The sequence below is a fragment of the Prionailurus bengalensis genome, chromosome B3 (genome assembly GCF_016509475.1).
Source record: "Prionailurus bengalensis isolate Pbe53 chromosome B3, Fcat_Pben_1.1_paternal_pri, whole genome shotgun sequence".
Taxonomy (NCBI): Eukaryota; Metazoa; Chordata; class Mammalia; order Carnivora; family Felidae; genus Prionailurus; species Prionailurus bengalensis.
Genome location: NC_057355.1, coordinates 38336504 through 38352101, shown reverse-complemented (window position 1 = coordinate 38352101; position 15598 = coordinate 38336504). Strand labels below are relative to the sequence as shown.

Here is a 15598-nt window from a genome sequence, read left to right as displayed (position 1 = left end):
AAGATTTTCCAAAATAAGTCCATAGATGGGAATTATATCAGCACATTGGGAACTGATGGCCTGTGGACTCTGTCGGCGCCTTGCGAGAAACACCCCTCGATCAGACAGACACGCGTCATCATGGCCTGCTGGGGCCCAGGGGTGCCCGTTCAGGACAGATGGGACCGAGGGAGACCTTTGCTCAGGCTGGAAGTTCTTCACCGGGCGGCCGGGGGGCTGACACAGGCAGAGGTGGGCAAGTGCGATACCCTAAAATTTGCCTTACACGTTTAACCCTTGAAGGGCTACCTCCTTTCCCAGCAAGAGAACCTGATTTACTCAAGGCTCTTCCTGGCTGGAGGAGTATGGCTTGGCCGTCTCCAATAACAGTTAGTGGGATCTCCTCTAGGGCAGGGTCTAGCAAGGTGCCTTAGATATGTCTCTGGCTTTGGGAGGAAGACTCTCATGAAAGCAGGCAGAGGTGTTTTGACTTGTATGTGTGTCTTTCCGGACAATTTTGACATCTCCCACCCCACCCCTTTCTCTGTGTCTTGCAGGAGACAGACAGTGACCAGCACCCCCTGCTGGATTGAGCTGCACCTGAATGGGCCGTTGCAGTGGCTTGACAAGGTCCTCACCCAGATGGGCTCCCCAAGCATCCGCTGTTCCAGTGTGTCTTAGAGACATTGGGTGTGAAGGGGGAGGGTGGGAAGGGACGGGCTTGGGGGAAGAAGGCCGTGTAGGACGTGGAGAAAATTGGAACTCAACTCACTATTGTCAATGAAGAAGTTTTTCTCCCTCAATCAAGGCGGCACCAGCCTGTTTTCCAAAACACAAAAGCAAACCCAGAGATGGATCTTAGGAACAGCTGTGTCTGCTGAACACATTTGCCCTTTGGCCCCAGTTTGGAGGGCAAGAAATGGCTTCTGCTCTGGTGGCTTGAGCAAACAGGTAGTATTTCACCACCTGCCCCCTCCTCCCAGCCTCCTTCTGTTTCAATGACCGCAATCTAGGATGTCACTGTCCAACGGGAAATAGCCCTCGTTTCCGGACTGGAGTGTGAAACTCACCTTGGGTGTTCTAGGTAGAGTAGAGCCTGCAGGGCCATGAGCAAACCTCAGGCCTGGCCCTCTGGCACTTTTAACAAAGGCTTCAACTGAGCCTTCCTGAGCTCCAGCACTCCGGCAGACCCCGCACCCCGGGAGCTGGACTGACTTGTGGCGGGGAGGGGGCTCATCTGTCTCCTCTCCGAGCGGACGGATACGTGTGAGCCGGTGTGTTCAGAGCATGCACACAGGCACAGTGGGGAAAGCTGGTGAGACACCTCCTCTCAAATTTGTCCTTTCTCACTTTGAACGGGTGGGAGATCTGCCGGGGCTTCTGCAATGTATAGAACATCTTCTCGCGTTGATCTCAGAGATGTGAATTACACAAAGTGCTCACACAAAGCAGGAGGCAGCGGTCCCATCGCAGTGTTTGAGCGTGGGTCTCCAGTCATCTGTAAGCGCTCGCTTGCTATCCTTCTGCATCCGGCTATCTCGGTTTACGTAGTCAGTTGCGCTAATTAAATGAGCTTTATCGTATGCTCGTTTAAATGTTTATTTTATATTAAAAAAAAAATCCTGGTTGGCACACTGACTGGGAAACCAGCGTGGGGCCCAGCAACCTCTCTCTCAAGGTGAAGCTGTTCCAGGTTTTGTTGAGAAGACACCTGCCAGCAGCACTTTTGGAAACTGAAATTAACAGAAGCAAATTCACCAGAAGTGAAAAATCTCAGGCCAACACAGGCAAATGAAAAGGGCTATTAAAAAAAAATTTTTTTTTTACACCTTTGAAAACTGCAGGCTTGGTGCACAGAGGTCTGCCATCCTCCCCCTGGGATGTAAGATTATCTAGCTCACAGTAGAGGATCATCAGTGACGACTATAGCAGCTATATTGTATAATAAGTACTGTTCCCAGTGGCAATTAGAAAATGGTTATAAATTATTGCAACTGGAAAAAAAAAAAAAGCTCTCCTTTTTACTGGACTTTTGCAGAATCCAGCAGACAGAATTGCCACTTGCAATTGGTACTTTATTCCTTGTTGCTGTTTTTGTATGAAATGACTTATCCCGTATTTTTGCATGGATTTCTACCAGGAAAAGTGAAGGGATTTCCTATGGAAGTCCTGTCTTCTTCCAGGTGAAGGGGAGAAAGTGTATACTTCTGGCAGGTAAAAACCTCAAATGTGATGACATTTCTGATGCCTTACGGAGATGTTGAGGGCTTCCTGGTGCCTCCCCGGCAGGATCCTAATGCCTCTGCAGCTCTAGCCTTATGGTTTCCAGGTAGGAGAGCTGCTGTCCAAGCTCCCTGAGGACACAGGAAGAGATGGGAGGAGCACCTTGCCAGACCTACGCTTGGCTTTTCCCGGGGCTTGTTGACACAGAACCCAGAGACCACACAAAACCCCTGTTGACCTGACAGGGTCAAATACTGCAGGTCGGAAGTTTGCCTGCTGTGCAATGATCTGTGGACTGCTTCCAGGAAGCTCTGAACCTCCTGGATGTGCATTCCCGCTCCGGGTCAGGTCTGAGACTCGTGGTGTGGAATATCCCATTTTGGCCTCTGCTGGTGCAATCGTGCCCTTCCTAAGAGCCAGGGCGGCGGTTCCCGAGGGCCTGAGTTCTCTACCTGCTCCATGATCCTCTGAGGACTTCCTATGGCACACAGCTGTCCTCCAGTTACTCGGGAACTAGCTTCAGGTACAGCACAACCTCGGCGACCCAGTGGCTATGCATGGATGGGGTCTTACAACCCATGATGTTCAGAGCTGAAGGCTACTTTTAGGAGGCATGAAGTTGTAGTTTTGTGTTTCTCCAAAAGCTCACTCGGCCCCTCTTCTTTATAGACTGCTCCTTGGAGGAGGATGTGAAAGGAAAATGTAGGTAAGTCCCCCTCTGGACAAAATTCAGTCCTACCCAGAGGTGAAGACCCTTCCCGTCACAGAGGCTGCCTAGGTGCTTTGGGCTTGTGTAATATTAGCGTCCTTCCTTTAAGTCACAAAGCTTGTTTTCTGAATTTGAAGAACCCGTTGTCTGAATGGCATTTACATGTTAAAATCTTTTTAAAGGACCGTTGAAGGGGGGCAAGAGAAAACAGGGCAGTCTAGTGGGGGTGGAGGGCAGGTTTAAGCGTAGGTGTCTGGGCTCCCCTCCAAGTTGTCTTCACCTTGTGGCTCGTGCCGCCGCTGACCTGATGCTCCGGGGTGGAGATCCTCGGCTGCACCCCAGACCCCCCGAGCCAACGTCTGTTCTCTTCCCTTTCCTCCCCCACCCCCCTTCCTAACTTTATTTAGTAACTTTGGTCCTTCCAGCACAAGCAAACGTAGGTAGCTGCCCCAGCAGGTTCGGGTTACAGGCCTGTGCTGGAACATCATCTCAGTTGGCCACTTTCCTGGCAGGCTGTAGACGATCTGACATTTTGAGACGAGCCTAGAGTCAGGAGCGGGGACTTTGACTCTTAGGAAGCACACACGAGGGCAAGGCTGCTGGCAGACTTTCCCGTCATCCTGATGTTGTCTTTTTTGTTTTTTGTTTTTTGGTTTTTTTTTTGACCGTGGTGATAATTTTTTTTAAATCATTAACGTATTGGAATGAGCTGTAGCACGTTACCTTGTGCTTAGTTTTTTTTCTCCATCTTCCTTTGGCTTCCTAGTGCTTGGACATATTCCAGGGCTAAGTGCTTTTACTCAGAGCGCAGGAAAAGGCTTTCTTTAGGTAGTATGTGCATGCATGTATGTAGTCTGGGCAGAAGGCAGATAGGGTTTCATCCTTAGCCCCAAGCTGCCCTTTCTGAAGCTCCGGGAACGTAGGGCCAGGTCTCGCCTCAGGCCGCTCTCTGAAGTCCTTAAAAGGAGAGGGAGGAAAAGGAATCAGGGGACTGTTTCCAAGGGGGTTACTGGTACCAAGAGCAGGCATGAGTTGAGTTCTGGACTCTGTGGGATTTTAAGTGGCAGAGTGGGGAGTTTTCCCCCAAATCTGTGTCTGTCCTCGCTTTACTAGAAGAAAGCCTCAACACAGCTGCGGCGTACCATTTTTCTTTTTGTGTCATGAATGTTCCCTTCTAGATCCTCCTTTTGAGGAATATCGGCTACTTCTCAAGAGGGTGGGAAAGCAAAAAAAAAGACACAAGAGGATATGGTTCCCACATGACAAGGAGGCATCCCTGGTGGAGGGGTGGCAGTCAGTGGGGAAAGGACTTTTCAGAAACACAGCTCTCACGTAAACTCGCCTATTGTGTGAACTGGATTGAGCAATGCTCTCAGTGATTCTGTAACTTTTTGTTATGCTGAAGTATAATGTACACTCTGGCATTCTGGTGTTTTTATATTTATGTAATAATTTCTTAAAACCATTCAAGACCGAGAACTATTTAATTTTTTGAAGCAAGTTGGAAAGGTCTCTCCTCCCAAGGACTGACTGTGGCTGGGAAGAGTTGGGGGCCCAGCGGCTCAGCCTCCAGAACCGACCGCCCCCCCCCCCCCTCACCCCTGGGCAGGCCACCGGCGAGGCAGCGATCCCGATCCCTGGGTCCCCTCCAGGCCCTTTGGGGTGGAGAGAACTTGACGCAGAGGGTTAGAGCCAGAGCCCCCTCCCTGCTGCTGTGTCGAGGCGGTCCCGGACTCTGGTGGGGTTTATCAGGGTGGGGGGACAGAGCGGGGAGGCTGTGATTACCTTCACTTCTCAGCCAGCCTGACCTTTTAATACCTTTGTAAAAAGCATGTACGTATTTATAGTGTTTTAGATTTTTCTAACTTTTGTATCTTAAGAGCAGAGCACCTGTTTAAGCATTGTACCCCTCTTGTTAAAGATCTGTGTCCTCTCTTTCCCCTGTAAGTACCCTTCTAATAAACTTTTCATCGAAAAGCTCCCATGCCTGGAGCTCTGTCTCATTCTTGCAGGGTGGGGAAAAGATTGGAAAGCGGGCCCTCCAACGTCAACAATGGCTCCAGCCCCCCTTCTTTCTGCCCAAGCCTCTCGTGCTCCCTGGTGGCCCTCCTCCACTCACCGAGGGTGACGTACGTGTAGGGCCAGCAGGAGCCCCTGGGTTGGCCCAGCGGGGGCCTCTCCCTCGCTTCCCACCCCTAAGCAACACACAGTCCGATCGCTGCTTTGGTACCTGGCACTCATTTCCTCTGTACTCAGAAGGCCTAGATGCCACCAGATGAATCCTCCCCCAGGCACGGAAGTAGTTTTAGGTTCATAAAGGTTTTCACCCCTTCCAGCTCTGAGGACTCGGTCAGCGCCTGCGCAAATACATTTTAAATTAAATACTCCCAAGGACGGAAAGACTTGGTTGACTCTTAACACGGGCCCCGAATGACGTGGATTAAGAAATAGGATTAAAATGAACAGTTTGGGCGGGGAGGCGATGGCATGGGGCTCGAGTAATCCTTTAGCCGGGCCGCTTCTACAGCATCTTCTAAGGAACTCCCCAAACACCTCCCCTACCAGGAGACAGGCCAGTTTCACAGGTGCAGCCCCTCCGGGCCTACGGATTTGCCGCCACCCCCCCCCCCCCCCCGCCCCCAGGAACTGCATCAATTCCTACCTTCAGAATTCCTAGTTCTGCCCTCCTGCCTGCCCCTGTCTTCCCCATGCTTTTAGCCTCTCTTTCTCAGCAGATGACTCCAATCCCACCTCTAGCCCAAACTGTTCCTTCAGACCCACAACTTTAAATTCTAGCTGCCTAGCAAGTGGGCTCCGAACAACGGCCCCAACCCAAATCCTCTTCCGGCGCCCTCCGCACACCCCCAGTTTTTAGCAGCAGCCTCTCCCGGGTCCCTCTCCCCCATCCTCCCGGGTCCTGACCGGCTTGATGCAGCTCTCCCCTGTGCTCTCCACCCACTGCTGACCAAGCCTCCCTTTTGTAAAGGCCCTACTGCCCGGACGTCCTGGCTCTCCTCGGCCCTCACACCGTGTCCTCTTTTTCTTGGGCCTGCGCCGACTTCTTCCGGGTTGGTGTTCCCAGACCACTGGATGCACTCTCGACATTCCTTCCTGAGTGACCTCATCTCCCCACATGATTGCAAGCCACATTAACGCTAATGACTCCCAAATCAGTATTTCTAGCCCAGACGTCAATCCCAGGCTTCGGACTTGCGTCCAACGGCCTGCTGGCTACCGGTGCTCGGGGGTGCTGCAAGTACCTCACACTCGCAACTGAAAACATGGAATTATCGCCGCCCTCTTTACAAGGCCTCCCTCCCCTCTGGCCTCCAGCCCCAGAAGTCACCAACACCCCGCACGCCCTAGCAGCCCTGTTTGGCCGTGCCCAGTACGTGAGGTCCTTAGCACCCGGACAACCGCACTAGCTTCCCAACGGCTCCTGGCCTCTTGCCTGCTTTCCCGGAAACGCATCTTCCACGCGCGGCCCTGTGACCCACGTGACTTGAGCCCTCCAGTCCACCGCGTAAACTCCAAAGCCTTTATCACGGGCCACCGGACTCTTGTCACTCGACCCCTATCTAGCTGTCACAGCTCGCTGGTACAGCCGGCAGCCCAGGGACAAACAGGTGGTATTCCTTACACAGCACACTCCTCTCCATGATGACAAGCCCTCTTCCCAAGTCTGTGCTCCCTGCCCCTTTGCCTAACACACCAGCAGGTCACCTGGAGAACTTTCACAAATGCTGAGACTCAGGTCAGACACCTCCTCCAGGAAGCCATTCGCAAATCTATTGCCAGGCTTCCCAACTGAGTGGTAATTGTGTTTGTCTTCCCCTCGAGGCTCTGAGTTCCTTGAGGGTAGCATTTACATCTTATTCTTGTATCCCTGGCTTCTTTGGGCCACCGATTTTTGCTGAATAAATCAATTAGTGCCCACAGCTAGCAGATTCTACCTCGGCAATCCTTTCCATCTACTTCCACAGTGCCCTAAGTCCTTACATATGGTTGAAGGGATGCCACCAAAATGCAGCTCCTAATTGCCTTTTCTCGTAGCTCGTCTAACATCCTCCTGACCTGTGCCCCCCTCGTCCAGAGATGGAGGGTAGACGGCAGAATTACCACCCTTCTATTTCTCCATCCACAGCAAAAACCACTAAACACCATGCTGGGTCCACTCTCGGCCTCGGAATCCTTCACGACACAGCCCTCCAGGCAGGTAGCGCGACTCGATTCGTTTTGGCTAAGACTGCTGCCATTTCCCAGGAATGCAGTTGTGGTTACCTGTCTCTTCCGTGCTAAACCCCTTGGGCTCCTTGATTGCCTCCCAAGTAGGCACTGGTCCCACCAAGTAGTATTTCAAGGTTTTCTCCAAATTCACTCCATCCTCTCACTGGACCGGGTGGGTTTTCCCGACGTAACCCCTTGCTTTCTCTCCCCGTACCTCTGGTTCATGCTGCAACTCCCGCTAAGAATCTGCCGCCTCCCCTCACGCTTTGGCTCCAGTTCCACCCTAGCCCCTAGCTCCGTCTGAGCACCACTTCCTCCAGTCCGTGGGTCTCCCAAGTGTGGGCCTGGCCGGCAGCATCAGTACCGCAGGGGACAGTCGAAACGCATTCCCCAGACCCCGCTGGGGACCTGCTGAACCGAAACTCTGGGCCGGCACCCTGCGGGGGACTCGGGTGTGGGCTCACGTCTGAGAAAGACTGCTCTGAGACGTACCATATGCTCTCCCCAGCCCACTCTGCGCTCGCCTTCCCACAGCAGGGGAGGCTGGTCCCAACACTTCACATGCTGCCCGGCACTCTAGCTTTCCTGGCCTCGATGCGCTTGCCCCCCGGCCCCCACCCCACCCCCATCACCTGGGCTGGGTGATGAGCTCCCAGAGAGAACCCACACCCTTACCCAAGTCTGCGGCCTCTGCCACCCCTGCAGAGCCCGGTACCGAGAAGGTGCGCCATCAGGGCCGGACCCTGAATCCTGTTTCAGCGCTTACCTGGGTAAAGGAACAGGGGACAGCTGCTCTTCCTCAACTCTGACTCTGAAGCCTTCTAACTTCACCACTGGCGACATCCTGAGAGTTCCCCAGAGCGGCTGGATTGGCACAGACCGTGTCCTTGGGCTTCGGATGAAGAGAAGGTTCTCTCTCCCAAACTGAACTGTTTCTATCAAGTTCCTACCCCAGGCCTCACTTAGCCCACATTTTTGTAGCACTAAAGCCACCTGGTTGATCAGAGAAAAGGGAGAGGCAAAGACGAAAAGCTTTATGTGACCTGTCGCCACCTCCCAGATTTGTGCTTGTGGGGAGAGAGGGTTTGAACCCATCAACAGATAGACACAGATATAAAAGGGTTTTGGAGGAAAAAAATCTTTTTCCTCCCAGACCTGTGTTCCAAAGATGCAGTAATGGTCACTGGGTCCAGGTTCTGAATCCATACTTTTCCAACAGGAAACAAGGTAGAACCACAAATCATTAAAAGCTGGAACGGGGCTCAGGAGTGTTCCAACAAAAGGCCCACGTTTGTTGCCCTTCCCGCTTGTTAATTCCTCGCTCTGCATGCACATCAGAGAAACACCTCAGAACAGAGCAAGACTCTTCCTATTCTAGAAGAACTTGGCTTTAGTGCTACAAACACACAAACTCAGAATAAAGACATCTACGCTAAGAGCAAGACTCGTGATGTTTATGACGTAGGTGGTGCCAAAGATAAGAAACTGAGCATTTCCACGACCTTTTCTGCAACAGCTTCAATGCCAGAGACGCAAAGATGGACCGCTACCCTAAACCCTGAGCGGAATCTAAATCAAAACGTGAACTTTGCTCTGCACGCTCAGCCTGCTGCTTTTACGAGGCCTACCGATTCTGGGAGAGTTGACCGTCTGGGTGTTTTGTAACCGGTCCTGCAGGAAGGTGGTACGCTTGACCAGACTTTTCACTTTCTCTGCCTAGAGTCCTCCGGTAAGATGTGGTCTTTAATGACAGAATGCCATACCTAAATTGCCTGACTGCTTTAAAATCTGGGGTGGGGGTGAAGGACGGCTTGCACTCGTTACAGAATTCTCTGCAACTCTGTCTCCGTCAGTCAGGACGTTCAATGAAGCAGAACCTCTGACCACGCTAGACACATGTTTGCTAAATTTAGCTTTGCATCAGCAGGCGCTCAGAATAGCTCCTCGAGCTCTCATGTTACCCTTAGACAGTGATTCTTTTAAGGCTGCTTCTCCGTGGCAGGCCGGCGCAGAGCAAGGGGCACTCCACGTGCTCTCTCGATGGCCATTGTTAAGAAACTGGCCTAAGGTAAGGGAATCCGGTCAGCCACAGCGAAGATGTTCACTCCCACCTCTCCGCCGCGGGAGCAGGAAGTTAGCCATCTATCACCTTTCACGCGTTACAAGTAGTTTGCAGTTAACGGCCTGACATGCTCGATGGTCCTTGAACCACATCCCATATTACTCAGCCGTCCAAGTCTAGCGTCCCTGAATCTCTAGCTTCTCTGAATTAGATGTGGCCAAGTTCTATAAATAGAGAGAAAGCAAACTGGTTCTGTCAATCTTCTCATACTCTGGCAGGATAACATATTTTAAAATTATAAAAATATCTATGTCTTCATCACTCTAAAATTATTACATAACACATGATTTTTGAGGGGAAAAAAAAAAGTTTACTTCTGTCTCTCCCTACCTTCCAACCCTCATGGACCTTCAAATGTTGTGATCATATTCAGCAAACTAGCAAACGTGAATCCAAACCAAAATTAAAGGCCTACTATGGGCCCAACTCTGTGTTACACAAATAGAGAAATGTTGGAGGTATTTAATTCCCGGACAGACAGTCCATAGTAACTGGCATTGGCACATTCACAGCTCATGTCAGGTTGACTGCAACTTTTACTGCACTATTAGCTTATGATCACTTTTTTTTTTTTTAATGCTTACTTTTGAGGGAGAGAGAATGTGAGCAGGGGAGGGGCAGAGAGAGGGAGACACAGAATCCAAATCAGGCTCCAGGCTCTGAACTATCAGCACAGAGCCCAACGCGGGGCTCAAATCCACAAACTGCAAGATCATGACCTGAGCCAAAGTCGGACGTTTAACCAACTAAGCCACCCAGGTGCCCCAGTTCGTGATCACTCTTAACATGAGCCTTTAGAAACCACTGGATACTTTTATCCCCGTGTGCCCTGGAAGGGGCCAACAGCCCCAGAAAGCGGAGGTCTTGAAAAGGTGAGTTGATATTATACATACACGAGGTGGATTCCACGTATTAGGAGTTTGGCAGAGTCTCCAATTATTCACTATTTATGCCCAATCTGAAGTAAGGCTTCCCCCAACATATGGCCTACTAAAAAACAACAAAATCATAATACACATTGGCAGACTTTATAAATAAATGATATTTTAATCACCTGGCTTTGTTTAATCCACAAAATCACATTCACGGCTTTTTCTAGTCTGTCTTCCCTAACCACATGACCTGATGTATTTTCTGGAACCCTTCATGTTTTAAGAAAACCATTCTGCCTTTGATTTTGCAACCCCAGAGCCAACTTCCCTTACATTCTTAGTAGCTAATGCAGTCACATCAAAGAAACATTGATGGAATGGTGATCAATTAGAGTCTCAGAGACCTTCAGAATAGTTAAAAAAAAAAAAAAAAAAAAAGTCACCAAGCAAGAAAACTGCCAGTGTTGCCCGTGATGGCTCTTCCTTGACCGCTCCTGTCACTGAAACCTTCCCCTCTGTGGCTGCCCTGGCCCAGAACCTGGAGCATTTCACTCCTTCCGCCATTCCTCCTGCAGTGCTTACAAGGCGGTGCACAGAGGGGTCTGAAACTTGTTTCTGCTGGTGACCTAAGGAGTTCACAGTCCACACTAGGCCAGAAGCAGCTCTCGGCCTCGCGTTGGCAGCGGCCAGCCACGCGCCAGTCTAGAACCGTGGCGGTCACCGCCGCGGTGAAGGTTAGTGGCATGCATTTACAAAGTGTCTACAAAAACAGAAATAGGAATATTTGCTGTACTTCCCGCTCTTCCTTGGAGAGGTTCCCTTTGGTGAGCAACTCCCCTAGGGTTGACCCCCTCAGCCCAGGAAGTAACACAAGGTACTCGGCTATTCGTTGCCTGACCTTTCACATCCCTTCCCGTCTTGCCCATCCTCACTGTTACCCTTTGGGCAGCGACCTGTTTGGCTCGCAGAGAAGAAGAGGGGGAGCCACCTCGTTTTGAGGGTATAAAGTGTGACGGCACAGCTCTGACATCTCAAGCGCTCTAAGGAAGAAGAGTTTCTTCATGGTTATACTAATGTGAAGGCCTCCGTATGCATTCACATACTGTTTCAATGGCCCAGATAGGGAATTCCTTAACTTTCTTTCTCAGTCTCACCACCCCCCCACCCCGCCCGCCTCCCCCCCACAACAACTTGGTAGATGAGTTTGTTTTGCCTCATCTAGTATAATCTAAGAATTCACCCTGGTTTTTTCCATTGTTTCTAGCATGAGCTGAGACACTGTATTTCCAGTGAAGTGCCCAGAAGCATTTTTCAGCTAGAGACTAACCTGAGGGCCACGGACTCTGGCTCCACCTACACTATGGCACAAATCAAGTCTGTGGCAGCTTCCTCGCCTCTCATCCAAAGCAACAAAGCTTGGAGCAGGAAGCTCCCCGAAAGCAGAAAATCCAGAAGCTTGAGGAAAAGTGGCACCAGCTCCTGACCTGTAGTAATCGAGTGTGGCCACAGAGGACACCACATAAAAGGTGGACTGGGAATGGCGTGGTGGCCTCCTTCTTCAACCGGGGCAAATCACACAGGCCCCTGAGCCTCGTTTCACTCCCGTTCCTAGAAAAAGTGTATTGGAAAAAAACTCCCTCCTTGCTGTCATGATACTCCTCACTCCCTTAAGATATACTGAGAGAGGAAACCCCTACTATCCCCTAGTAAGAACTAAAATTAAGGGGACCCTAGAACTAAGTCAGGTGGCCATCACGATGATGGGAAGTTCGGCAGAAGAGAACTGGGTGGAGCAGGGAAGGATCTCAGGCAGTCAAACCCTAGCACAAATAATTTAGTGTTCTTCATCCGATGAAAGGCCTTCAATTTCATCTCTGTCTCCCCCAATTGCCATCCAGAAGGCCTTGGCCACCTGTGGAGAGAAGCGTGCAACACATTTTAGGCAACAGCTACATTTCAGCTTGTTTCATGTGTCAGTCAATATGCTCAACTGATCAAGACCTAAAATGCTATCCTTGCCCTCCAGCCTTCCAGCAACATATATCAAAACCCTTGAGTACCCTGACCCAGGACTTCGACTTCTAGAAATGCATACTGAGTCGAAAATCAGAGTTACGTACAAAGGTGATGGATGTGTAAGGTTATGCACAGCTTCACTATTTATAGAAGCAAAAAATGCACATGGCCTACACGTCCAAAAGGGAAATGGATAAATTAGGACACATTCATACAATGAAATGCCATAAAACACATACATTTCCTGCCAAGAGCATGTGTTGCATTGGTAATAAAACAAAACAAAACAAAAAACAACTGGGAGTTTTCCAGCCCAACAGTTAAGAAGGCAAACGTCCTGGGTCTCAATGAAAGTTCCATGTCACTCAACATACATTTGAAAAATCTTGGTTTGACTACAGCAATTATATTACTACAGTGTAAACATTCAATTCGTTCCAAGTTAATATCCAAAGAAAGTTCACACTAAGACACTTACAGAAATCAACAAGTGTGACATATAATAACAGTAACAGACCTTCTGTAGACGCTCAATAAATACCTGACTGATTGTCTCACCTTTTCTGCATGCAACTTTCTTTGCTCGTGAGGAAGCGTCGCAGCCTTGTCTAGGGGGAAAATATATCTTAAGAAATTCATCTAATAGCACAGGAGAGTCTGGAGTGTATGGATGTTGTAATGCTAGAAGATGGGAGATGGGTTTCAAAGACAAATGCTTATGGTGTAGTCATTAGAGCTGTTAGGGAGTTTAAGTCTTCCCGATTTTCCAGATGGGGATGATGTGAGTCAACTGGCAGGGGTCTTACTGATTCCAGGTTAATGAGACACACTGAAAGAAACTGAGAGAGGCAAGAGAAGAAGGGCAAGTAAGAGGAAAGCGAGTGGAGAAAGAGGAAAATTTTCCCCGGGGAACTTCTACCAACAGAAGATGGCACGGTCCCCCTGGAGCCAAGGTTCTCCAGACAGCTGACACCAGAGCATGGAATCCAATCAGCGGTGACCAAACCAAATCCTACCATGTAAAACAGAGGAGCACCAGGACAGGAATGTGTCAGAGGCAATGGATCCAATTACCTTTCATTTCCTTTAACTTGGAAAACAGTCTTTCAAAATTCTCCAAATCTCCTCCACCAGTAGTAAGACTGGCTAATTCTTGAATATCCAGATCTAACATGGGATCTGAAAAAAGGATTTGTCACATTAGTTGCCACATATCACTTACGTATGTGCTAAATACGCATACAAGGCAATCAATCCTAGCTTTGACGGCGTCATCACTGGACGAGTACTCCATGTGCACCGTCCTCACTGCTCACAGTGCTTCTGCCTGCCTGGCTGCTGGCGGGCCTTCGTGAATGAAAAGTAGCATATTCTAGCCTTACAGCATTACACTGAGGCAAAGAATATGGCTTCGTTTCAGAGATGAGAAAACTAGAGCTCTGAGTGGAAGTGACTGGCTGGCTCCAGGTCACAGCTAGTGTGAGCTCGGATTCTGACTTAGGTGTTTCCAACTCTAAAGGCCACACTCTCCACTGAGGTGCACTGATCAACAGCAAGCGTCTGGAATTTATGCCGTATCTTCCTGTACAACAAATATTTTCGCATCTATTACTGACAACCACCATATGAGGTGGTTAGGACAGACCTCAATGTCTGCAATTTATACGTGGAGAAAGCTGGGTTTAAAAACGAATTCATCTAAAATTACAGTTATTCAGAAGTAGAGCCAAATCCTAACTATTACTACAAAGCCTTTATTATTTCTACCGCAACCTATTACCTCTTCATCAAAATTTGTTTTTAATCAGAATTCTTCCCCATTCTCCACTCCATACCGACCACCTCTATGATGTCTTCCCTAGGCATCCCAGATCACAAGCCTCCTTCCCTAGATTTCATTCCATACTTCGTGTTTCTAGAACTGTCTTGGCACTGGCACATGCTACTTTGCATTCTGACACCTCCCCACATTACTGAAATACCACCACAGTACGAGAGAGCTCACCTTTGTGTCTACATCACCGAGTGCTTTACTTTATGTAATTCCTTTTCATTTTTGCAACAGCATTGTTAGGAAGAATTTTCTTTTACGTAAGGGGAAACTAAGGCCCATGGAGGCTAAACAACTTACTCGGGGTCATCTCACCACTAGTGGTAGAGCCATGATTGGAACCCAGTTGTCCAGGACCCCAGGCCCACAACTTTAAGCATTATATCGCAAGGCCTGTCTCCACATTTTTAGGCTGTAAGCTGCTTGAAGACAAGGACAACTTCTAATTCTTTGCATCTACTACAATGCCATACAGAGAATTTGGTGTTAAAAATGCATTTTGGTTAATAAATTCGCTTTGGACAAATTTCAATGGACATTTCATGTAGGCAGTTGACATACGGGGCTGGAGATAAAAATTTGTGATTTATCTGTGTATAAATGGTAACTGAACGTAGAAGCACTTCATGCTTTAATATAGATTTGGCAGAGGAGGGTAGACGGAGTGCTGAGGGATGGCAATATGTGAAGGCTGGGTAAAGGAGGGTCATCTATCAAAGAAAGAGAAGGAATAACCAGAGAGGTAAGAAGAAAACCAGGACACGTGCTGGGTGAGCCAAAGAAAATGTTTCAAAAAGGAACCGATTCACAATGTTGAATGCTGTCAAGAGGTTAAGACAAGGACTGGAAACTGTCTACGAAATTTAGTGGCATGGAGGTCACTGGTGAGCTGTTTCAGTGGCAAATGGGACAAAAGCTGAAGAGTAATAGTGGGTGAGGGACGGAAAGAAGTTCAGTTGAGAGGAGGGAGCTGCGGGGTTGACAGATGTTTTACCTTTGTTGGTTTGGTTTTGCCTTTTTTTAATTTTGACATAATTCCGGTACTATCAAAAAGTTACGAAAATAGTAAGTTCTGCCTTCCTCCCCTGGCATTAACATCTTATGTAACTAAAGGACAATTATGGATGTCAAGAAGTTCAAAATGGTAAAGTGCTATTAACTAAACTACAGACTTCATTCAGACCTCACCAGTTTTCCCACTAATATCCTGTTCCAGGATCTTACACAGAATTCAGCCGTCAGATCTCTTTAGTCTTCTTCAAAGTGTGATAGTTCCTTAGACTTGTCATCCTTCATGACTTTGACACTTTTGAAGAGTACTCGTCAGTTATTTTGTATCATGTCCCTCCAACTGTGTTTGTCTGATGGTTTCTTATTAGACTGAGGCTATGCCCCTTTGGCATGAAGACCACAAAAGTGACGTGCCCTTTCAGTGCCTCCTGTCAGGGGACAGGTGATGTCAGTGTGTCTTATTACCACTGATGTTAAAACTGGTGTCCGCCGGGTGTCTCCAGTGTAAAGTTACTATTATCCTCTCTGTACTAAATAAATATCTTGGGAAAGATACTGTGGAACATGCAAGCATTGTGTCTCTTCTCAAAATTTCATCTCTTAAGTTT

General features: G+C 48.8%; 2 protein-coding genes across 8 annotated transcripts in view; one reads left to right on the top strand and one right to left on the bottom strand.

Moving 5' to 3' along the window:
* Positions 1–4891, top strand: part of SMAD3 (SMAD family member 3) — a 119540-nt gene extending 114649 nt beyond the window's left edge. For 3 of the 4 annotated variants that reach the window (XM_043555098.1, XM_043555099.1, XM_043555100.1), the window contains one exon: positions 537–4891. In XM_043555098.1, the coding sequence (XP_043411033.1) occupies positions 537–660 (124 nt within the window). In that variant the 3' untranslated portion in view covers positions 661–4891. The remainder of the gene's footprint in view (positions 1–536) is intronic. The other variant, XR_006293255.1, reaches the window with a different exon arrangement.
* Positions 4892–10284: 5393 nt separating this feature from the next.
* Positions 10285–15598, bottom strand: part of AAGAB (alpha and gamma adaptin binding protein) — a 115662-nt gene continuing 110348 nt past the window's right edge. For 3 of the 4 annotated variants that reach the window (XM_043555096.1, XM_043555094.1, XM_043555093.1), the window contains 3 exons: positions 13223–13327; positions 12707–12756; positions 10285–12044 (listed from right to left, as the gene is read on the bottom strand). In XM_043555096.1, coding sequence (XP_043411031.1) covers positions 11967–12044; positions 12707–12756; positions 13223–13327 — 233 coding nt within the window. In that variant the 3' untranslated portion in view covers positions 10285–11966. The other variant, XM_043555095.1, reaches the window with a different exon arrangement.